At 49.0% G+C, this 25,253-nt stretch overlaps 1 protein-coding gene across 4 annotated transcripts in view; it reads right to left on the bottom strand.

Moving 5' to 3' along the window:
- RAD18 (RAD18 E3 ubiquitin protein ligase) overlaps positions 1–15,521 on the bottom strand; it is a 30,614-nt gene extending 15,093 nt beyond the window's left edge. For 2 of the 4 annotated variants that reach the window (XM_059480098.1, XM_059480097.1), the window contains exons 1-9: positions 15,386–15,521; positions 15,190–15,271; positions 13,182–13,243; positions 12,213–12,283; positions 7,556–7,884; positions 6,258–6,357; positions 3,807–3,991; positions 2,280–2,356; positions 1,540–1,600 (exon numbers count right to left, since the gene is read on the bottom strand). In XM_059480098.1, coding sequence (XP_059336081.1) covers positions 1,540–1,600; positions 2,280–2,356; positions 3,807–3,991; positions 6,258–6,357; positions 7,556–7,884; positions 12,213–12,283; positions 13,182–13,243; positions 15,190–15,271; positions 15,386–15,445 — 1,027 coding nt within the window. In that variant the 5' untranslated portion in view covers positions 15,446–15,521. The remainder of the gene's footprint in view (positions 1–1,539; positions 1,601–2,279; positions 2,357–3,806; positions 3,992–6,257; positions 6,358–7,555; positions 7,885–12,212; positions 12,284–13,181; positions 13,244–15,189; positions 15,272–15,385) is intronic. The other 2 variants (XM_059480095.1, XM_059480096.1) reach the window with 2 other exon arrangements.
- Between the last annotated feature and the right edge of the window lie 9,732 nt (positions 15,522–25,253).

Genomic DNA, 25,253 nt, shown 5'->3' with positions numbered 1-25,253 from the left:
GAAACAGATTTGACACAGACTCCCTTTCCCTGAGTAGCTGAAAACACCACATAAGGCCAAAAATTCTGTTAATAAAAAGCAAGCTCTGTCCCAGATGTCTTGTCTGAGTTGCTGCACTCTCATTACGGAATTCCTCTGGCACTTCAGTTTTTCCAGCATCACTATCTTTTGTTGTGCTGGCTCATGGCAGAACTACAAAGCTTTCTGAAAAGAAATGTCCTGGCACAGAAGCAGTGCTCAGCTACACTGTAAATCACTGTGGTGCTGAAACGACACCCCAAGCACATCCCACCAAACTGCAGCAACGTAAACCAGCCCCAGACAGAACGATAAATACTTAAACACAACACAAAGCAGCAGACCTCCAAAGAACGTGGCAAATGAAAAGATTTAGAAGCAGAAAAGGCAACTAAATTTTTTTTTTTTTCACAGATGTATCCCCTTTCCTGTAGACTTTTTAACTCTTTAAATAGAGACCACAAAAAAAAGCAGAGTGGGCTGAGGGTGTCCCTGAGTCCTGTGGGGCAGAGGGAAATGACAGCGGCTCTGAGTTCCAGGCAGAGCTCCCATCCTCAGGTTCATCAAGCCAAAGTATTAATTGCTATTTCATAAACAGCAAAAAATGCCAACAGTGCAATGTGCAAATTGCCAAGAGCCCGGGGAAATGCAAAGAAGCAGAAAAAAAGCGTTTTCTCCCAAAGTTTGTTCTGCCTTTCCCCAAGGCTGTTCACAGCCCCAGTGTGTTTTTTCATATGAAAAAGCAGAACAAAAATATATTTGAGAGTTTTTATTCAGAATTCACACCACAGTTCATTCATTCATTCAGCTGGGAATTAGGGTCTGGGGTGCAAATGCTGTAAAATAAGAGGAAAAAAAAGCCTCATTGTGTAATAAAGCTTTTTAAAGCTTTAAAGTCCATCTGTTTTACAGTGAAATAATGGCATTTGATAAGAATTCTTTAATCACAAACTGGTTTTGAATTTTAACATTCAGTTCTTTTTTCATGCTTATGATTTCTTCCTTATTATGAGAAATAATTACCTGAGACCATTTACCATTTGCCTCTTTGGTCAGTATTTTTTATTAATTTTAAAACCATATCTTCCCCTTTTTCCTATTTTTTTTTAACTTCTCAATTTTCAGTTAACCTGCTTGAGACTATCAAGATCTCCAAGAGATTAGTCTTGTAGCCATGCCCTTTTAGCAATCTAAACTCAATCAAATACCTGTCTTTGAAAAATTAAGACAGTATTTAATATATTTTGTTCTAAATGTGTACAACAGGCCAAGCAGATGAAGCCAGGAGCAGCAAGGCCTTTCAGAGCAGCTCTGCTGCAGAGGGTTCCCAGTGACCACACAGCTGCACATCCCACACCCTGCTCTGCTGTTTCCATGGCCAGCAAACATGGCAGCACGCTAAGAAAGAACAAAGTGCATAAATAGAGAAGCCTTTGGAGGCAATCAGTGCGTGTATTTCAGCTCAAAGGAAAAGAAGGCAGATTTAAAAGCAAAATGAGGTGAAATTTGCATGTTACTTACGATATTCAGTGTGGATCTCATCTATTTCTTCCTCTGTCTGGTCCTTTGTGAAGGTCAAGCTCTACAGAAATCACACAAATGTTTTTAACAGAAATAAAAAGATATTAAAGCTGCATACTTTGAAATTACAGACTTAAAACAGGAAGAACTGTTTGTTTTCCCCCCAGCTTTCAGTACCTCATCACATTAATCCACATTTCCAGAACATGTCCACAGTGTCCTGCCCTGCTTCCACCGAGTCACCAGGACCAAGCCAGCCCATGTAACACTCAGCATATTGTATAAATATAGAATATTCCTACCACTGTGCAACAAACAGGCTTCAGAAGTCACCAAAGTATCAGATGTCATGGGAAGAGAACAGGCGCCCTTGCTGATACGGAATTATGGAATTTGCTAGCTAAATCCTAGAGAATTCTAGGAAGCAAAATATTCCCCACACTGCCATGAAGGGTCAAAATCTTCCAGCATGGCCAAGGAGAACTTAACTCAAGAATTTTTACTGCAGTCAAAAATTGCTCCTACTTAAAGGGTTTGGGCATAAAGCTCAGCAGTGCACCCAGCACTGCCCACGACAAATGTGTGGTGTGAGAAAATCAGGTTCACTGCAGGATGCTGAATGCGAATTCTAATATGCAAGCTGGGAATTCCCACAATAAAGCAACAGGCAGACATTCCCAGTGCCCCCTCTGCAGTTTCTGCTGGCCACCCCTCTGTGAGAACCAAGAGCAGTCACTTACATTTTCACCAGGTTTATTACACTCTAGCTGAACCCGAATCTTCTCATTCTTTTCCAGCTCTTTAACAACCTCTGCAACTGTTTGGAAATACGAGAAAGGGATCACTGAAACAGGAGCTGGGTAATAAAAAGCTGTAACAGCACAGATGAAACTACCCTGCATTTAAAACACAAACAGCGTTAGCCCTCTGAGAGGGAAAGCTCAGACTCCAATCCCAGGCAAACGTGCTGTCTTTCCACATCCCACCAAACCTCCCTCCTGCACACAACAGTGCTTGTGGCACACAGGCTGCCATTCAGAGAGATTTCTCATTTTACATTGGATGTTTCAAAGGAAGACACAATAACTGCATCTACGGTTTATGTTACTTTGTCCCCCAAACCACCTTCCAGGGCAACAGAACCATGTGCAGACTCAAGGGGAAAGCTCACAGAGGAATTACAACCAACTTCACCAATTGTCAGACACATCCAAAGCCTATAAACAACATAACTGTAACATTTAACTAGAGCCACAGCTATGCAGAACCCTGCACAGTTTACTTTGATATTTACTTCTAAAAATCTCTTTCTGCATTTCATCATCTCCACAGAACTGCCAAGCAGCTGTGGGCAGTTATTAAAACAAACACTTCACCACACAGTGAAGCAGGCAGAACAAAAGCTCATTAAGCTGTGAAAGAATAAAACCTGCTCCAAACTGGTTTAAGCACACTCCAGGAATTTGGCACCTGGGCTTCCTCAGAAGCTCAGCTATTGGTGTTCCACAGCGACCTCAGGCTCCCTGCCACCACCCAAAGTGCACGTCTGCATCTTAAGTGTGGCTTTAATAATTCACCCTTGGCGCACAGGCTCTGCACACAGGAGGAGTTTGGCCTTACTGGGCACAGGTTCTGGACACAGGAGGGGTCTGGCATTACTGGGCACAGGCTCTGGACACAGGAGGGGTCTGGCATTACTGGGCACAGGCTCTGGACACAGGAGTGATATGGCATTACTGGGCACAGGCTCTGGACACAGGAGGGGTCTGGCATTACTGGGCACAGGCTCTGGACACAGGAGGGGTCTGGCATTACTGGGCACAGGTTCTGGACACAGGAAGGGTTTGGCATTACTGGGCACAGGCTCTGGACACAGGAAGGGTCTGGCATTACTGGGCACAGGCTCTGGACACAGGAAGGGTTTGGCATTACTGGGCACAGGCTCTGGACACAGGAGGGGTCTGGCATTACTGGGGATTGCAGCTGGAGTGCACACCACACACCCAGCACTGTTCCTGCCCTCTGGGTGAGTAGGCAGAGGCTGGGTGCCACTCCATCCACCAGCAGCACTGAGTGTGGGCTCAGCCCAAGTACCCCCATCAGGTTAAAGCAGCATTCTGCACTGATCTGACTTACCAAGATAAATCCTTCCAGCTCCTCCACATCTCCAGCAGTCAAACCTGTGTTAAGCCTACCCAGAGCCAGCAGAAGGGGAAATGCAGAGATGGTTTGGGATGGCAGCAGCCTCCCTGCAGCCTGTCACTCACCAGATTTGGGGTTCAGGGAATCACACTGGGCGTTGTACATGTGCACAAACTCCTGGTGTCTCTTGATGAGCTGCTGGCGGGTCCCAGAGGTGGACAGACCATGCTCCTTGAGCTTCTTCCTCAGATCCCGGTCTGACAGCAGGTTATAAACAACTTTGGACATCAGCTTCCTTTTGTGGTCAGAACTGCCACAGGAAAACAAGAGACACTATTTAATTAATACTCTGAGGAAAATCAAGCTATTTACAATTACTTAAGGGTACTTCACCCACTCAGGGTAACGTACACATGAAAGAACATACACATTGGGTTTTCCACCCCAGTGCTGGCCATGGCTCACTTGAATCAGCTGGAGAAATATTAAAAGTATTAAAACATCAAGCCAAAACTCAAATTAGGAGATTTTTCAGCTTTCTGGAAAAATGTCTTTGAGAAAAAGAGTCATGTACCTGAAGGCAGCAGTTCCCAGCTAACAGAAGGGTAGTTTGGTGATACAGAGACATTAAAGATAAGTAACAGTGCTCCCAGAGGAATAACAGCTAAATCCAAAATTTACTGCTTTCCACTGCTTTCTGTCAGGACTCAACATTCCTGGCACAGCTAGGGAAAACATCTTAATTACAGGAAACTGCCAGAGAAAATTCAAGTCCTAGCACAACTTTTGTCACCTAAAATTAGCAGAACACTTCCTCCTGTCAAATTAGCTCAGGCTGCCCTACACCTCCTGGGGAGATACTCTCACACCAGGAGAAACAAAGGGGCCAAAATCCATCTGCAGCCTTACTCATCTTCTGCAACTGCAGTAATTCATAGAGGAACAGCATTCAATTAGACATTTTTCTTTCTGCAGCAAAATAAAGCTCAGCTGCATTACTCTGGATTAGAGAACATTTAACAGCTTTCCACTGTGAAAATGATAGATTTATTTGAAAACTATTCAGCACTTTCAACTTATCACATTGAAAATTTCAACATTAAAAAAAAAAAGACTTACACAAAAACTGTCAATAATTCATTTACTCTCATCCAGCCATGTAGCATGGCTGGTAAACAGAAGATGGATTACCACAATACACTCTTCAGGGAAGCTTTTTTAAGATTCTTTTGGGAAATATAAAAAATTTCACTGAATAATTAAAGTAAATCTTTTGAAAGTCCTACAGAAGCTTGGTGTGTATTCCAGCTCACCAGCAGCATGACCTAAAGCGTGCTGACAGCATTCCAGCAGCCAGCCACAGGAAAACACCTCAGAGCAGGTTTAAATCCTGATGCTGACTGGGTTTCCCCACGCTTGAGAAGCACAGTGTTCCCTGGAAACACATCCACACGTTGGAATTGGCCCTGTGGAGCTCTGGGGGTGAACGAGCAGCTCTGCTGGGAGGGCTCAGCCGTTCCCACAGCTGGGCCAGGACACGCAGAGCTCCCTCCCCTCCCCGGGGAGCGCAGGGATGCGCTGCCGCCTGCACCCAACGCCTCAGAGCAGCCCCTGCCCTGCTCTGACACCTGCTGCAGCCCTGAGCAGCCTGGAGATCCAACAAGCACAACTTTGAGTCCTGCCAGGGACACGGGCGTGACACCAGGGACACATCTGCCTTATTTCTCCATTTATTAAGAACGGAGAAAGCGCTAAACCCCTCCAAATGGAAATTAAATGCAACATCAGATTTCAATACCCATTTACCATTTTTGTCATCTTGAAAGTCCTTTAGCTTACAGACTGCACTCTAAACATGACTGGACAAAACAAGAGCTTTAACATAAAATTACTTTCTAATTCAAGTTTCAGGGGAATTGGGAAAACAAGCATTGAAGTACAAATCCTCCCAGTCCTTCAGTCTGATCAGTCAGAAATAACAATAGCCTAAATTTCTGCTGTAAGTAAAACAAACTGAAACTCCACTTCTGATGTGAATGTGGTGACCATGACCAATGCTGGGGCAGGGGCACAAAGCCAAAGGAATGCATTAATCTTATGGAAATCAAGATCTTCAGGAAAACTCAACAGCCCCACAGAGAGGAAAGAAAGGTGCAATTTTTATTCTTTAACTTGACAGCTATTGAAGAAAACGTCTCTTGGCACACCTGAACCGAAGGAAGCAATTCCTCCACCAAATGAAAAATGGGAATTGGTGTTATCTGAAGGGAATTTTAATGCCAGGGAGCAGAAAGGTGACAAGAACAACACACAGACTAAGCTCTCCCCGTGATGAATTTCTTAAAGCATTGGCCACTGTTTTCTTGCCACTAAAAGCCAAAGAGTAATTGAGCTGGCAATCCACACTCTTTCTCAAGGGGGGACAGTCCCCACAGTGATTTCAGAGCGCTGCACAGTGCAGGGAAGCCAGAAACAAACACAAAGCACCACTATGACACCCCTGCAGCACACAGCTCTCAGTCCAGCAGCGCTCAAACCAGCCACATGCATCTGCAGCCCTCAGAGCTGCTCCTCACCTTCGCAGGCTGTCCTTCTTCTCCCCTCTGGTCAAACAGCTGTCCAGATGTTTGTTTATATATTGCTCCAGAATAGCAACCTCACAAACAGGACATTCCACTGAAAGCAAGGGAGAAGGTATTTACTAGTGTGGATGTAACAGCAAAGAGTGAATGTTCTCCTCTAAAACAAAACTAACGGCTGGGACATGAACAAAGCACATCAGTCCTGAGCTGTTACTGTACTGGAAGGTACATCTGAGTTCTCAGAACAGGAACAAATAGCACTAAACCCTCTCACTCCAGGTGTTTCACAAATACTGCCTGACCAACTACTTGGCATTTGTGGAAATAATTTCCATGTGGTGCGTGCTTAAAGATTCAAAAAGATCATAGAATGGGAAGCTAGTGAAAGTTTTAATTGCTCAAAAATAAACAAGCAGTAAAATTTCACATGGGTTTTAACTTATCAACACAAGCAGGTCTGATGTAAAACCACAACAGGTTTCCCGTGGCTCCTTTCCTGGCTGTGGCACCTCTTCCAGCAGGATCCATCCAGCTAATGAATACACATGAACTTCAGAGTTCCAGATGAATAAATCATTACACAAAACAACAGCTAAATTTGAACTAATAAGAACCAGGGGTGTACTCCTACAGGGTGTTTTGTTTTAATTTAGGCTTTTAGCTAGGTCAATAGGATGGCTGCCAGCACATCAGAACTAAGAGGATTCTGCCATTTTATTGTGGTTGATTGGTATAAATGAGCTTTTTCATGCTTCAAAGTAAATTCACTTTAACTCTCTAGAATTACAAAGAATAAAGCAGATGACTCTTTTGGAGAGTGTGGAAATAAAAACATAACAGAACTGCTGCCATGCTCATTTTGAGTTCAGGCTCACCCCTCAAATAACAAACACATTATAAAATAACCTGCTCAAGGATACAAGAGCAGAATAAATGCCAGTGTCTGTCTAGTCATTAGGGGGAAGGAGAAGAGAAATTACTTCATTTTTACTAAGACTGTTGCACAACTATTGTTTTTCTGTGTTGTTTCTCAAAGCAAAGGAATCCATAAGCACTGAATTCCATTTAACTCCTTGGCAGCAGCTCAAGCTTTTTGTGAAGAACACACTTGGAGCAGAGCAGTGATGTGAAGGCAGCACGGGCCAGTTAAAGGGGAAGGAGCAGGACGTGCCAGCAGAGAGCAGAACCACAGGAGAAACGGGATGAGTGCCACGTGCTGAGGGCCCTCTAACACATACAGCAGCCACACGAGGGGGAGAGAGCAGGACATAGCCAGAAATCAAACACCTCACCTTTCTTGTCTCCTTTGAGCACAGATGTAGAAGGCTTTTCATGGCTTTGGGTGCAGCCAGGAATCTCTTGTGCAATCACTTTGCTGTCTTTACCACCAAGCTCTGCAGAGGTGCTGTGTAGGTCATGGTGTTCCTCAGTTTTGAAACTCCTGTGACCAGTCCATGGCAGGCCCCCTGCCTTCGTGGAGGTGCAGACTTTGTCCTTGCTCAAGGAGCTGTCCATGGCCGGCGCCTCCTCGGCCCCTGGCTGAGAACCAGGACTCTGGAGGCTGCGGGCTGGGGGAGATGGAACCGGGGGGGCTTCCAACACCAACCGCAACAGCTGCTGCCTAGGAGCACCAGAGAAAGCACACAGCTAGCACCCTGCACGTGTGAGGAACCTGAAATCCTGTTTGCCAGCACACGCTCTCTTCTGGCTGTGAAAATTCTGGTACTAAGGGCAACAGAGCAGGGAGCAGTCCCACACTGGCTTCTCCCACAGTGTGGTGTTTTGGGCCCATGGGCAGCTGGGTGATGACTTCTGACAGTCCCACACCCCAGGAACAGGAGAGCCAGGGCACAGCAGACACTCCTGGCACAGCCCTGGGCTCTCTAACAGAACATTGTCACCTGCCCCCCTCCCTCAGCACCAGAGTGAAGCACTCAGATTTCTCACTAATCACAGAAACTCTGACAGGTGTGATTGGAGAGATTCGGACAAGCATGACTCAACTAGAAGCTCATCCATCACTCAGCAAGCCCAGAGAAAGCACACAGTGACGGAAGGGTCCAGCCTCTGCCAGCTCCCCTGGGAGTGGATCCTGTAGCAAACATCAGTTCAAAAATCTCTGCATATTGTGTATGGTCTCAGCATCATCTGTGATACTCTCACAGACTGCTAGGAGCTCTGAGCTGACAGAATTTTACCTTCCTGGCACAAAGCAGTAACTGCAGCACAGCTGACAATGCTCAGTTTATGAGCAGAGCAGTGTCCTTCCCTTTGAAGGCTGAGATGAATCAAGCAGATATCAGAACAGGCACTACCCAAACCCTCCTGCCAGACCCTCAGTCACTGAAATAGGGCAGGGAGGTAAAAAACACCTGTTTAACTAAAGATGGATGGTTTCTAAACATCCTCCCCACCAGCATCCTCCCTCTGCTTCAACAACAGCATAAACAGCTTCCCACTTTTTTCCTTCAGATCTGTAACACCCACAACAACTAAGTGTCCTTCATCAGGCCCCTGGTTCCCATTTTACAGTCTGTTTACTTCTCTCTTGCTGAAGCAGCAATGAAGCAGAGTTGTTGGGAATGTAAGGCTTCCACATAAATAAATTCCAAGGAAGAGACAGAGCTGTGAATCTTCCTAGGAAGAACTCACACAGAACAGTCCCAACTGCACTAAAAGCAATGTATCTCCTTGAAATTCCTGCTGCATTCCTGCTCAATCACTGTATCAGCAATGACAGCACCTGCTCTCTCCAGCACCCAGAGTCAATGTGTTTATTCCTCTGCCTCACTACCTGTCGAGTAACCCTGACTAAGAAACAGAGATAAACTTGACAGCAAAAACATTTTTCTTCCCTATGTACGAAGAAAACCAGAGATTCTTTTCAGCAAACACTCCTACTTTTCCATTTAACAAGGTGATGCAGAAACTGACAAATTTTCTCAAAATAATCTGTTTAGTAGAGGGCAATGAAATCAATTCTTTACACTTCACACAAAACTTTACCTGTTATGTTTAAAGATGCCAGCCTCACTGCAACTGATAAGTATTCATTAAGGTCAGCTCGTGCAAATACTGCTCCTCATCTTTCTCTCCTGGCCTGGCCAGAGCCATGAATTCTGCCCCAGAGCAGAGACAGGTGAGGGAACAGCAAAGTGCTGATGGCAATGCCCCCAAGCTCCTGCCCTGCTGGGGCCAGGGTGTGCCCTCACAGGGCACTGCCCAGCCACAGCCACAGCAGCCTGCCCAGCCTGCTCCTCTCCCTGCACACACACAAACACCCACGGCCATAGGGAAGCACAGGACAGCCCCACTTCCACTGGGAGCCCACCCTCTGCACAGGGAGGGAGCTGCACTCCCACACATCCCCACACCATCCTGCACACACCTAACGGTGAGCAGAGCACCAACGGGATCGGAGCTGGGTCTGCCTGGGATGATTCCCATCCCCTGCACACACCCCGTCCAGGGTGCACACACCTAATGCTGGGCAGAGCACCAACGGGATCGGAGCTGGGTCTGCCTGGGATGATTCCCATCCCCTGCACACACCCCGTCCAGGGTAAACACCCCATCCAGGGTGCACACACCTAACGGTGAGCAGAGCACAAACAGGATCAGAGCTGGGTCTGCCTGGGATGATTCCCATCCCCTGCACACACCCCGTCCAGGGTGCACACACCTAATGCTGGGCAGAGCACAAACGGGATCAGAGCTTGGTCTGGCTGGAATGATTCCCCATTCCCTGCACACACCTCCTCCAGGGTACAAACACCCCGTCCAGGGTGCACACACCTAATGCTGGGCAGAGCACAAACAGGATCAGAGCTGGGTCTGCCTGGAATGATTCCCCATTCCCTGCACACACCCCATCCAGGGTAAACACCCCATCCTGAGCAGAGCACAAATGGGATCAGAGCTGGGTCTGCCTGGGATGATTCCCCATTCCCTGCACACACCCCATCCAGGGTACAAACACCCCGTCCAGGGTGCACACACCTAATGCTGGGCAGAGCACAAACGGGATCAGAGCTGGGTCTGGCTGGAATGATTCCCATCCCCTGCAAACACTCCAGCCAAGGTGCACACACCTAATGGTGAGCAGAGCACAAATGGGATCAGCGCTGGGTCTGCCTGGAATGATTCCCATTCCCGTTCCCTGCACACTCTGACCTTGGAGCGCAGCTTTCACTCTGCTAAGTGCCACCAACATTACCATTTTCTTCCCCTCCAGGCCTGACTTAAGAAATGTGTTTGCACTTTGTGAAATGCTGAGAAGATTTAAGGCCTAATTTTCATAAACATCAAACTACCCAAGGCTCAAAGTCCAGTTAGAACATACCTGATCTTTCAAACATGCTGAGCCCTTCAACCCCTGGACTGTGGATTTGTTTCTGGGGACAGCCAAGGGGAGACAAAGCAGATGGAGAAGGAGGGGAGAGAGAAGATCGGTCCTGTTCCAACATGAGCAGGACAGAGAGCAGTGCTGCTCTGACTGAACGATGCTCGTGCCCTGGGACGCTCTCCAGACAAGCCGTGTCCCCTCAGCTCAGGGCACCTGCAGCCCTGGGGACAGACCCAGCCCAGGTGCCAAGCCCTGGACACCACACTGACCACTGCCCACACTGCCCAGGGCTCTGTCCCATCAGAGCAGCCAGCAGGGAGCCTTTCCCACCCAGACCCTGCTCTGGTTCCCTCCACCCAGCCCAGACTGGGCTCCACAGCCCCACCCATCAGCTTCATGTGAGAAATTGATTGAACTCCAAGTCACAAAAGGAAAGGTTATTGAACCACTCTCACTGGTAAGATTTATACTGATCCATTAAAGCAGTCCAAAAAAAAATTAACATTTAGGATTCAATATCATAATGGATCCAAGTCAGCACTACTTGTTCCCCACAAAATTAGACATTAACAAAAAAATAGTAATCCATTTATCACTAGGGAGCACCAGAATTCAAGCTGAAACAGGGGAACTGTAGGATTTAAATTACTCAAATAAATCAATTAAATCCAGTAGTGGTCATATAGGAGATTAGATCTATCTACATTCTATGATCTTCATCAGAGAAAAATTCTCTCATGAAACAAAGCCATCAACTGAACTATGCTTCTTGTCACTTACGAAGCCAAGAGTCTCATTGACTTCCAGCTCCAAGTTAATTCCAGAGAAAAAGATGAAAGTGAATTTGTCTCGTACAGAGACAGGAACAGAATTCCCAGCAAATCACTGAGTAGCTTCTCATCAAAAGAAAACAGATAATACCAGGAATTTCATGTATCTACTAATGTATCATCTGTGATACATGTTGCGATACTGTTGTGATATTTTACCAAGTCATATTTATTCTGTTGTTCCTGTCTTTTAAAGGGATATGAAGCTCAAAAATGAATTTAAAACAAACAGAAAAGCAGCTAAGAAATCAAGCTGAAAGCATGGCACTCCATTACTTTATTTCCAAATAAAACTCACATTTTTAGTCTTTCAATACCTACATTTTTTCTAGCCAATGACTGCAGCAAAAGAATGCTCTTGCAAGGTGACCATAACCGCTGGACAAAATCCTTCTATTCAGAGTCTCCTCTGCACACATAGGAAGGATCCTGAAGAAAATCTTTACTGCCACTATTTCCCCCAGAGAATCCTGACATATCTATTGACTTCCTACCCATTGGCAGGGACTGTAACTTCCAGAGCAGCTACCCAGAAGCAGAACAAAATAAGCCTGTAAAACCTTCACATCACTCGAGTGTGCAGTAGCCTTCAGCCAGAACACTGCAGGATTTTCCCAAAGTGTGAACATCCATCCTGGACAGCGCTTCTGTGACACCACAGTTGATTTGCTCAGCTCTCACACCACCCCCTCCAGGGCTCTGAGCCTGGTCACACACAGTCACACCTTGCCAGCTGCCAAACCAGACACAGCAGCTATAAAATTACATCAATACCTTGCAGAGTTAAAGCTCTTCACTAGATCATCTAAAATCCGGTTGTTTTTCAGGTCAGATTCTGAGACTGCCTACAAAAGAAAGAAAGAAAAAAAAAAAAAAACCAAAACAAACCTAAACAAATAAACATTCAAATGCAGTGAAAGCAGCAAGTGCCCACAAAATGTTCAAGTGATCATTAACTTGCTTCTTGGCTCCATGCCTCAACTGCCCCCACTAAACTGCTACAGGAATCAAGATGCTTAAAGGGTAAACACCTCTTCCCCAAAAATATCTCATATTAAAATAACTGCCTGAGAACTTCAGACTGGGATATTAAGGTAACAGGTAAAAACAAAGCATAAAGCTAAAGAAACAAAGCCCCGTGTGCCCAGGCTCCCACAACAGTTTACTGCAGCACAGGTCTAATAATTTTGAAAACCAAACCATCCTCTGAAGGTGGTGAGAACCTTAAGCAACAAAGCATAAAAACTGATGAAGGGAAATGTTAGTCTTCTGATTGTGAAAATATTAATTATGAGATGCCTTTGTGCATTCAATTCATTATTTTTAAACAATTCCTGATTTTTACCTCATTGCAACTCTCTCTGCTCTTCTTTTAAACAAAGCTTTTATTTTTTTTTTAATTTTTGAGATGAAATGGAGCCACTCACATACAGAAAATACAGCGCTTGTGTTTCAGCATTGCTGGCTTAAATGATGGAGTGTGTTAACAAATTAACATTAAATGTTTTGTGACAGATTGTGCACACAGCCCTGAGCCAAACCCCAGGCCTGATGCTCCATCCCCTTCTGCCTGCACTGAGAGGAGCATCTCTGGAACAGGAGAATTCCAGATGCAAGAGCACCACACTTTGCCCATGCAATCAGAATTGGTTATTTGGTGTGGTCCAAAGGGAAAAGCTCCTGAGATTTGCCAAGAGATAAAAAATAAACTGAGGGAAAAAACCAAACCAAAATCATGCTTACCACACAGCACGTTGGACACTGGGTTTTGTAGGACAAAGACTTGCGGATACAAAGGGAACAATCTGGAAAAAGGAAACACATCATTTTAAACATTTTTCCAAATGCAGTTCCACATCCTTGCTCGTGTATTTCCTTGCACAATACCTGCAAGCTATTCCACAATACACAAATATTGAAAACACACCATTTTTACATGGAATTGAGATTATCATTGTTGCAAAACAGTCCATATTTTATGCAAACACGTTTCAACATCAAATATCAGCTCCTCCACCTAAAGCTGATGTTTGCTGCCTGCTGTTCCCCAGTGCCAGAAACCCTTCAGCAGTGGCTGCACTGCTCACCCCCTCACCGTGCTGGGTTCTTGCCATGACTAACGCTGATCACTTTCCCCTTCCTGCACAGCACCAGCCAAACTCACAATCCCCTCTTTTCCCCGGGCTCTTCTGCCCCTTTCCACAACAATACCAACTTGTTGTTGAAAGAAGAGGCTAAAAAGGAGAGGAGACGGCACTGGAACGCTGAGAGACAGCCTAATGCCACCTCCCCATGCCACAGACGGGGTGGTGAAACGTGCCCCACTGTCACAGTAAATTTCTGTGTTTGTTACACTTTGTCAGTTTCTCCGTGAGCTTTCACGGCCACCTCAGGATTTTAAAAGTCTCATCATTCTCCAGGAAAACATTCCCTCAATAGATCATCATGGCTCAGAGTCTCAGCACTAGCTCCTGAAGGAGATCTGTATTGCATTCACCCTCTGGGACTGCATCGGAAAACAGCAGAAGCATTAATTAATCTCAGAATGGTTTGGGTTGGGAGGGAGGGACCTTAAAGCTCATTTCATCCCACCCCCTGCCATGGGCAGGGACACTTTCCACTAGACCAGCTTGCTCCAAGCCAAATCCAGCCTGCTCCAATGCACCAATTAACACTTAAACCACAAATCCATCTAAATGCTCAATAATTACTACATACATAGTAAGAAGTGAAATACGGTGAGAAACCCATAAAGACACAAACTTTAACTGTACGAATAGGAATGAAGTGGCAGATCCAGGCTGCCAGCATCTGACAGCCCAGCCCCAGAGCCCATGGGCCAGGCCCACGTGTGCAATGACTGCTGCTTGGAGCCACTGTGCCCCAGGCAGGCTGCACCACCAGCAAGCGAAGAGAATTTCCAGGTTTGTGGCTCCCCACACTGGCTTCAATGGTGACAGCTTTGCCAAGCTAAACTAAACTTCACTGCCAAACTACAGTGTCCCCCTTCACGGAAGGAAGTGCTACAGTTTCTGAACCAAACAATCACAAGCATTTATTTTAACGTGAGAAAAGGCAAGGTACTTCCCCCCTAATCTGGCTTCAGCAAAGCACTTGGGGGCAGGTTCCAGCAGATATCTCCCAGGGCAGACAAAGCAGCATGGAAAACTTCAGCTCTTAACACTCTGCACATAGAGCTTTGCATTTGGACCACTCTCAAGATGTTAAGAAAGATATTTAAATGCAGAATGCCAGATGCCACATGTTAGTATTACAGCAGGAACTACACAAGGGAAGGTTCCGGCTGCTTCCATCTTGCAAAGCTCCTCCCAGCTTCCATGGCAGAGAGAATCATAGAACCCCGAAATGATTTGGGTGGGAAGGGACCCTAGAGCCACCCAGTGCCACCCCTGCCATGGCAGGGACCCCTCCCACTGTCCCAGGTGCTCCAGCTCCAGTGTCCAGCCTGGCCTTGGGCACTGCCAGGGATCCAGGGGCAGCCACAGCTGCTCTGGGCACCTGTGCCAGGGCTGCCCACCCTGCCAGGGAGTTTCTGCTGGATCTCTCATCGAACCCTGTGCTCTGTCCGTGGGAAGCCGCTCCCCCTCGCGCTGGTACTCCGGGCCCTTGCAGTTTGTCTCCGCGTTTGCTGCAGGCTCCAGCGCCTTCTCTCTGCCGGGCGGAACAATCCCCGCTCCCGGCCTCTCCCCGCACAGCGACAGACACACACACACAGCCCGCCCGCACTCACAGCTGTGCGAGCACTGCGGGATGATCACGGCGATGCTGAAGTAGTCGAAGCAAATCCCGCAGCGCAGCAAGTCATCCACGGCCTGCAACGAGAGCGGCGTGAGCGGGGCGGGCTGGGCGCGGCAGGCCCGGCAGCGCGGGGCGAGCGGCACCGCCCGGGACCCGGCCCCGGGACCCCCGCCCGGCTCCGCACGCACCTTGAGCGGGGCCAGGCCGGGCGGCCAGGCGGGCTCCAGCAGCGGCACTGCCAGCGCCATCGCTGCCGCCCCGCTCCGCCAGCGGGCCCCGCGCACCCGCGCGCTTCCGGCCGCGCTTCCGGCAGCGCCGGGAACCGACGGAACTACGGGGATGGGAGCGGGAACCAACGGGAACCGCCGGGAACGGGGATGGGAGCGGGAACCAACGGGAACTACGGGGATGGGAGCGGGAACCAACGGGAACCGCCGGGAGCGGGGATGGGAGCGGGAACCAACGGGAACTACGGGGATGGGAGCGGGAACCAACGGGAACTACGGGGATGGGAGCGGGAACCAACGGGAACCGCCGGGAACGGGGATGGGAGCGGGAACCAACGGGAACTACGGGGATGGGAGCGGGAACCAACGGGAACCGCCGGGAACGGGGATGGGAGCGGGAACCAGTTGGAACGGGGATGGGGAACGGGGATAGGAGCGGGAACCAACGGGAACGGGAAGCAACGGGAACTGCCGGGAACGGGGATAGGAACGGGAAACCGCCGGGGAACCAACGGGAACTACGGGGAACGGGGATGGGAACCAACAGAAACGGGAACTGCGGGGATGGAACCGCCGGGAATGAGGATCGGGAGCGGGGATGGAACCACCGGGAACGGCAGTGAAGCGGAACGGCTGAAAGCCGCCGAAGCGGCGGGCAGTGAGTGATGAGAGCCGAGCGCTCCGGGCCGGCTCGGTGTTGCCGAGCTCGGGGAAATGAAGGCCCCGGGGGTGGGACCCAACCGCAGGGGCAGGCTCGGTGCAGCTGTGCCGGCACCCCCGGCACGGAGCCGGCCCGGCCGCAGGGGCTGCTCCGCCGCTCGCTGACCCCGCTCCCCGGCACGCTTCGCTCTGTTAACGATATTCCTGTTGGTTAAACTTGCTGTAGTAGAAGTTTTTACACACACACGTGAAACATATTTAACCGTTTCCCACAATACTCTACAGAACAGCACTACCTCCCTCTGCTTACTTCATGTCACAGGTGTGTTTTAAGCCCTTCACCTTTTGCAGCTGCTGCTGACTCAAACGTGCTCTTACCTGAAAACTCTGTGCACCGTGCCTGATTTTTCCTATGAGGTTTTTTGTAGCAGTGCAATTTCTATGTTCCTCCTCCTATCTGAGCTAGTCTGATTTTTGAATCAAGCCCCACTCCTTCAACTGGCACTCACTCAGTAACACTGACATATATCTGTATAAAGAGTACTCCATGACCCCCGTGATGGAGGAGGTCAGAGTAAACCATCACAATGCTCTCTGCTGGCCTTGGGCACTGTGAGTCTCTGAATTTATACATTTGAATAGATCTGATTACTGCCTGCCCCTAGCCAAAAGAGCTAGATTTTACAGAATAGTGTCATTGCCACTTAAGTGCCTGTTCTTTTCACCTTAAAGAATCCATTTCTGCTTTCTCAGTGAGCTGTGACCTAATTAATTAAACTCCTACAATTTTCTGTTCTCTTCGTTCCCTCATGCACAGGACAGATTTTGGTTCACACATTCTGACAGGAGTTTGTTGGATGGGAATGAACTCACCCAGGAATGGGCACAGAGAGTTCATGGGTTCATTTCTGCAGCAACACATTTATTTTTTGTTGAAGTAGACTGATGAAGAGCAAAGGGCAGTGAATTTACAGCCAAGCACCATCCATACAGACCACAGCTGAATAGAACACAGTTTAAACTATTTCCACGGTAATAGCACCATATAAAAGAGCCCTGGAAAATCTGTGCTCTCAGCTGGATCCTGCACGCTGCAGGAGCTGGAGAGCATCCACCTGCTCAGGTGCGTGGCAGGACAGTCCCGTTAGCCCGGGCTGTGGGAGCGTTGTGCGAGCATTTCCCGTTGGGATGCAGTGCTGGGGGCTGCCCCCAGGGCAGAGCCACCGGAGGCTCCTCAGCCCCGCCTGGGGGGCAGCAAACCCTCCCTGCCCGGAGCCCTGCCGGCTGGGGACAGCCCTCCTCCTCTGAGAACGCTTCCCGCTGTTTCACTGGCACTCTGGGCTTCCTGGAGCAGGAATAAACTCCTTTATCTTGCTGAACGACCGAGCTACAACTTGCTATTATACACAGAACACATCTCCTCCTTCTGAGCTCCTGAATTACTCATTTAAATTAAAATACCAGGAGGTCCCAATTGCATTTTCATACACTTGTTGCCCTGTTCTGTTAGCAGAGAAATGTATGGAAAAGCTTAGCACGAGATGGAGCAGCCTGACACAGAGCAAATCTCCAAAAGCTACTTATTTTCACTTGTGTTGTTGAGATAAAATATTTAAGAGGGGTTTTATATAATTCCCATCTGGTTGTGCACAAGTTAATAATGTAAAGAGCATTTGTTCCCCGTGGTGCTCAGGGCCTTGTGCAAAAATGTTTTTTCCTCCATGCCCCAACAAACAATCAGCTCATCCTCAGCTGCCTTTAGTACATGGATCCTGAAACTAAAACCTAACACTCCACTACGGTCTGCCTCGTGTGTCTGTGTGTCACTGGACATTTTTCATTACAGATGTACAAATGCACCACAGAAACAAGCCTCTGGACACCGGCATGCAGATTGGCTGAAAAATCAGCAGAAGAACATACTGTACTTAAAAAGAAAATATCAAACCCCCAAACAGAGAACATTTTGAGTTAATTGTTTCTAAGTATTCTCGGAGATTCCTTAATATTTAAAGCAGTGGAAAGTTTCTCATCATGTCATTCCCAACTGGAAAGGAGAAGAACCTGAAACCGTGGGTAAAATTGTTCAGAAATATTTGACATTGACCTTGCTGTACTCTTGTGTTAAAGTTGGCAACCATTTATTGATTTCTCCAGGGCTAAATTTAGCCTGAAGTTGAGACTTTTGGAACAAAAGGTCCCACATCATCGTGGTTTAACCCCAGTCAGCGCCCAAGCCTCACACAGCCACTCTCTCACTCCCCCACCACTGGGACTGGTGATAGAATCAGAAGGGCAAAAATGAGAAAACTTGTGGGTTGAGATAAAAACAGTTTAATAGGTGAAGCGACAGCCACACACACAAGCAAAGTAAAGGAATTCATTCACTACCTTCCATGGGCAGTCAGGTGTTCAGCCACCTCCAGGACAGCAGGGCTCCATCTCAAGCTGTAGCAACTTGGGAAGACAAACTCCAGTGACCCGCTTTGGGCTGAGGATGATGTCCTGTGGTCTGGAACATCCCTTGGGGCAGCTGGGATCACCTTTCCTGGCTGTTTGTCCTCCCAGGCACTCCCAGCTTTCGTGCCAGTGTGGCGGTATGAGGAGCAGGAAAGGCCTCGGTTCTGTGTGAGCCCTGCTCAGGCAGGGCAAAAACATCTCTATTTATAATCACTGTGTTCAGCACAAATCCCAAACTCAGCCCCATCCCAGCCCCTGGGAAGAAAATGAACTCTAGCCCAGGCAAATCAGGGCTGGAGCAGGCAGAGGATGCCCTGGAGTGCCAGAGCACCTCGAGGGGTGTGGGCCAGCCCGGCAGGACCTGCTGCTGTTTGCACTGCCATGTTCAAAGACAGCAGACTGCAGAGGTGGCTCCAGAGGGGCTGGTTTCCATTTCCTGTCATTAGATTTTGGCTAAAGCCTCTGTTAGCCATGGTCCCACCAGCCCCCTGCCATTCCCTTGGCAGCCTCGTGTGCAGCCAGAGATGCTGAGAGCCTCCCTCACAGCCCTCCAGGCCACTGGAAGTGCTAACCGCCTTTCACTGGCCAAAATGTTCCCAGCCCTCGTGCTGGGGCAATTTATCACCCTAGCAGGGGTTGTGCTGGCAGGTCCCTCAAACAACCTTTGCTGCTTTGGCTGTGCCACAGCTCCACAAGTATTTGGTCATTTCACACAGAAATTACTTGAAAGCACAAATGAAATCCTTTTTTCTTTTTTTTTCTTTTTTTTTTAGTCTACTGCAATGATTTTAGGCCAACAGAAGTCAGCCAAAATCATGTTAGTGTTTTACAGAGCAGCGTGGAAACTTCCGTGAAAATGCTGTGAGAGTTAGCAGCCAAAGGAGCCAGAAATAATATTTAAACTTTCTCCTGGAGTGCTTTAAGATGGACACGATGAATAAAATCCCTCTGGGCATTTCATAGTAAAGCAATGCTGATTGAGCTGGGCCTGACCTGAGGGCAGGATGAAATGCCAGTGGCTGCTGGACAGGCACCTGGGGAGAGGAGGCAGCAGGTGAGCAGCACAGCCCTGACCTGGGACAGGTAGTCAGGGAATGGGCCAGTGGTGAGTTGGCCTTTGCTGGGTTGGGCCTTCTGCCAACAGCAACAAGCAACACTTGACATTTCAGAGACGTTGTTTTGCACATGCAGATATCTCCCATTTGGACACTGCTGCTGATCCAGTAAATGTTAGAAAAATCATGAGTAATCTCACTAGCTCCAAACTGCTCCAGTATAAAAACTCCCACACTGATAATAAGCACAGTGATAGGTCTGTAATACCTTCCATTCTCTTTGACTGTCTCCCAACAGCATATTCCATTGCCAGCTTTGGGCCTTAGAGTCACTCTTTGGCTGTTTGTTTCTTAGCTTGGGTGCAATTCCTTTTCCAACCATTCTAAATAAACCAAAGGGGAAAAAAGAATAAAAAAAGAAAAAGAGCTGAATTAAATTAATGCAGCTGCTTGCAGAAACATGAGGATGCTGAGCATTTTGAGAATGAGTACCAGCAAGAGCCCAGAAGCAACATGTCAGCCCCAGGAAAGGCTAAGACCCTTCGTTCTCAGTGGGAGATTACTTTACTTTCCAGTGCCTAGTTTCTCTCAGTGATTCCCTGGGCAGTTAATCCGTGTGTAACTGCAGTGCTCTGTGTCCCCCCTGAGACCTGCAATGGAGGCCACAGGCAGGGGCTGACAAATAGGAAACAACAATTTGCATTCCCATGCAGACAGAAGTGGGTAAATCAGGTGAAATCCAAAGGCAAGAGAGTCAACACATTAATAGAAGTGTTTCTTAGTTGGCATTCCAGCTCTCCTGCACAGATTTAGCGTTTTTCAGCTAGGAAAGGGACTTGGGACTAGGAAAAGGACTTGAGAGCAGTTTGGATACAAATTGCTGCCAGTCCCTTGTGCCATATGTCTGCTGCTTTGCCAGCAAAATGCCCATTGTTGGGACTTCACTCCTTTGCTAAAACTGTAAAGGTTGTTTGGCTGCTGTCTATCTGTTCATTGCTGCCTTCCCCTGATCCTAAGCATGAAGCAGTTCTCAGCCTTTGCAACGCAAGGGTAGCAGACCTCCCTCCACTCCACCTCTCTGCCAGGGTAAGACATTCCCCGGCCATGCCCCTGCTCCTGTGAAGGTTCATTTATCCTCCCTGTGAATTACTGGGAAGGGCAAGAGAGGCCCGAGAGCTCCTCACAGGGCTCTGGCCCCCTCAGCACTTCCCAACTCTGATTTAATTAAGAGCACAGCTCTCACCAACAAGGCTTCCGTGCTTTGCCATGGATCGTGCATTTGTGCCCAGAGGTGCCCGAGGGCAGGGATCCCTCCCTCCAGCCCTGTCCCTGTGCATCAGCACACGCCAGCACTCCCACCAAGGGGCTGAGGAGACCCAGGAGCCCCTGCAGATGCATTTCCCTGGACCATGGAGCCTCAGCAGAGTCTGGCTACTCCTGGCTGCTGTGTGTCACCTCCAGCTCAGCCCACTCTGCATTTCACTGTTGAACTGCTGCTCATCAAACCAGCAAGGGCAAAACACTCAGAACAAGAGAGCTATGAAGAGGCAATTTCAGCTTCTGCTGAGCTTAGCCTGTTTATGCCTGGATTTATGTGCCAGAATGAGACTAAACAGAAGGAGGAGGAACCATTTGTCACCAGAACACATTCAGAAAAAGCAGATTCAGCCTGTCCATGGCGCAGCAGCCTGCTCCAGCAGTGCACAAACCACTGCTGATGATCTGGGGTGAGATGGGTGTTGGGATTGATGCCAGTGGTGAAAAACAAAACCTCTCGAGTGCTGGCAGCTGAAACACCAGGTAATTACTTAATTGACTCCATGATCTCCGCCTTGGAGCAGCAGCCTGCAGCACTCGGGCTAAAAGCAGCTGCCCATTAGTAATTCTGGCAGCAGTTAATGTCCCAGACCATGGAAAGCAGAACCCCAGAGCATGGCTGGTGCAGAGTTTGACACCTGCATCCATCCATCTGCCAGGAGCACTCCCCTCTGCTGGACCCAGCAGCTCCTCCTGCTCTGACCAGAGACACACACCCAGAGCGGCCAGAACTGAGATCCAGGCAGAGAAATGACACCAAAATTCAGGACTTATCAATAGAAACTGCCGGAATGGGGGAGCTCTGTGGGAATAAAGCCACATTTGAGGGCCACTTTGGCTGTTGGGTCTGTAAATTTCCTTGCATTCCCCTCAGCCAGACATTCACACCCCAAAGGGACGCAGCCCCTGGCTCTGTCCCTTGCTGCCATCAGCCCTGTCCTGGGGAAGGCTCCAGCAGCCCAGTGCCAGCAGCCCTGCTCTGGAGGGCACAGCAGTGCCACCACAGGGCACACCACAGCCCAGCACCCAGCTCGTTCAGCTGTCAGCACTGTACATCCATAACCTCACTGGAACACAGGGAGTTGTCCAGTCAAGCTGACTTTGGCAGGAATAAATCCAGCCTGGCACCAGCTGGGCTGGGGACAATGTGCTTGGCCCTTGCTGTCAGCTCGTGGCAGCAGGGCCAGGAGCAGCTGGATCCAAAGCCATGAACAAGCAGCAAAAGGGAAGGGGTGGCTGCACACAAGGCTTGTCCCCAAAAGCCCTATGAACAATGTATAACTTCTTACAGGAAACAATCATTTATACAATTCCCATGGACTTCAGTTGCCACACCAGGGAGGAGGGAAGGCATTAGTCATGCACTAGCAGATGTTTGGACTTACGTAAGGCTAAACTTCTTTCTTTCTTTCTTTTAAGAAAAAAGCTGCATCTCACCCTAGAGCCTTCTTGAGAGCCTCCTCACCCTCAGCCACTGCCTCACAAGCTCAGCACTGCCCTGCTCCATGGCACAGCTCTGCCAGCTTCAGCACTTGCCCACTCACTGCTAAATATATTAGTTTTATAAAAGCTGTCTTGAAGGGGGTGAAAAAAATGGATGCAGCAAGAGTTTAGAGACAGAAATCCTGCACAAGTTCCATCAGTGTTCAGCAGCAGCAGGTGGGGGTTAATGCAACCAAGGGCAGTTATTTCTTGTCAGCCAAGATCCATCCAGGAGGGAAATGAGCTCGTTAGCTTTGAGCGGGCAGCAGGGTTTGGGCTGTGAGCAGCCCTGCTCACAGCCCTTTCCTGGACTCACCCAGGGGCACAGGGCTCTGGCCAGGCTGCAGAAACCCACCCAGCCCCATCCTCACTGCACCAGCTCCCTGTGACAGCAGCCAAAGGAGCTGCACCAGCTCCCAGCCAAGCTCTTGCTCATCACAACCTCCCAGTGCCCCAGGCAGCTGCAAATCCTAATTAAGAAATTTATCTTGGTTAGATAGAGCCGGATACGTGTGCACGTCCAGAGATGAGCCTCATGCTGATGGGGCTCGGGTGGAATTAGGAGCTGCCAGAGGGTGCCTGGCCTTTCGATGCTGTCAGGAGGCTGTCATTAGATTTAAAGGCCTGGGATAAGCCTTGCTCCAGAGCTGAAGCTTCATTTCCAACACACAAACCTCCACTGACTTTGCAGCATCAAGGACCCCAAGCCCAAGTCTCTGGAAGATTCCTGGGGAGGACAGAGGCATCTCTGTGGAACAGAGCAAGGCTGGTTTACCTGCAATGCTTGTGCTGATCTGATGCACAAGATATTTAAAATCCAGCAAATTACACTTTTATCTCCTGAAACACTTAAACCAAGATGTTTCAACAGCTGCTGCCTCCCACACCCCAAGCAAGGGAAGTGATCCCAAAGGGCAGCAGGAATGTGGTGCTGTTTTCCAGCTGAGCTGGGATCATAAAAAGGTTTCCAAGTGCTCCACAGTATTTACAGAAGATAGATAACACTGCAGTCTCTCAGGCCTGCTGAAGTCTGGTTTCCAGTGTTTCTATAGTGAGGCTGTATCTGTATATTAAGGGGAAATAAAAAGTTGGGTAAATACTCCTATTTTCATTGCGTGCCTGCAGCCAGCTCAGGCTCCCCAGGGCTCACTGAGCCCTGCCTGCTGCAGGTCCTGCTGGAGCCTGAGGTGGGCAGGGGCTGGGCACAGCTGGGGGCACCAGCAACACTCCAGACACCCACCACACCAGCACTTTGAATTACCAGGGGAAGGGCTCCACTCCAGGGACGTGGGAGCATTGGCTTGTGCCGGAGCAGGGAGCCAAACATTCAAAGGAAAATACTAAAATTGAAAGCAAGCTCAGAATGCAGCAAACCACAGCAGCACTGGCTGGTGCCAGCACTGTCCCTCCCACAGCTGATGAGCTATCCCTGGGCAGGGCCAGGGGAGCTGACAGCTGAAAAACACTTGGCCAGTTTCAAGAATCAGTCTCATCTGGCAAGTGTTTTCCCCTCTGCACAGGAAATCAGACACATGCTGCAGGGATTGCCTCCAAACCCACGCACACAGCACAGCAAAATCTCTGCCACGTGCTGGGGTCTGAGCTGCTGGGCAGCCCCAGACCCGAGGGTGCCACAGAGGGGATCAGGCAGGAAAAAGGGCCCTAAATGGCCCGGCATTTAGGGCATGGTGCAGCCACAAGCAATGAGGGTGCCATAAATCTACAGCCTTAGCAATTCATATCCACCCTCCAAAAGCCAGTGTAACAGAGCATCTCTCAAACTTCACAAGAGCAGGGAACGCCAGGCAAGTCAGAGCTGCTGCCCAAAGGGATCTGCAGCCACATCTGAGCTGAAACAGCAGCAGGGCTGCAAAATCCCTCTGAGCTGGGATGCTGGGGTGGCCCCAGACCATCCCACATGGCCCTGGCTCCCACTGGGAAGGAATGCCCCTCTCTGCACCCTGGGCTCCATGCTGGCTCCCATGGCTGTGCACAGATGTCACTGCCAGGCCAGAGCCAGGGTACCCATGCACAGCCCCTGCCAGGAGCTCACAGCAGGCTCTGGGCACCCACAGCACACAGCTCTTAGTTTTAAACATCAACGGAAAATCTTTACCTCATTCACTAAAAGCTCTTTAATGTCTTTGCACATGAAAAAAAATGACTAAAATGTATTAGCAATTTGGATTATTTGATTCAGTCAGCAGGACTGAGAGCACTTGTTTCACTTTGAGTCCAGGTTCAAAGCACTAATCACTAAGTTCCGCATGATTTCCTTGACATTTCGTTTCTATGTCGTTTTTTCATTCATTAGCTATGAGTGTGAGTGGTGCCAGAGTGCCCTTAGGTGCCCCGTGAGGCACACAGAGTGAGTGGCTCCTGGATCCATCCATAGTGAGCTGCTGGACCAATCCAAGCTAAAGGCAAGTCATCCCCAGGCCATTCCTTGGCAGCCAGCTACCGCAGAGATGGCTGCAGGAGGCTGAGGGCTCCTTCCATCACCTCGGAGGGCTCCGGTGTTCACTGAGGAGCTGCTGAGGCAGGCCCGAAGCACTGTCACCCTGCAGCCCCTGGGCAGCACTCCCAGCGCTGACAGCAAGGGCAGCAAGGGCTCTGCTGTTCCTCCTCACCTGCAGAGAGCAGGGCTGCCTGGGGCAGCATCGCCACGCAGCCCTCGGTCTGTGTCTGCATTCCGGCAGTTTTTCACTGGAGCAATTCCCTGCCCTGATCCCTGCAGCGGGATGGGAGGAGCCGGTCCCTGCTCAGTCTGGGGTCCGTCCCCAGCCTGGCTCTGCCTTGTGCCCCCGGCCAGCAGCATCCCGCGGTGCCAGGCGCGCCGTGAGCTCACACTCCCC

This window comes from Ammospiza nelsoni, chromosome 11 (assembly GCF_027579445.1).
Source record: "Ammospiza nelsoni isolate bAmmNel1 chromosome 11, bAmmNel1.pri, whole genome shotgun sequence".
Lineage (NCBI taxonomy): Eukaryota > Metazoa > Chordata > Aves > Passeriformes > Passerellidae > Ammospiza > Ammospiza nelsoni.
This window is presented reverse-complemented; position numbering and strand designations above follow the sequence as displayed.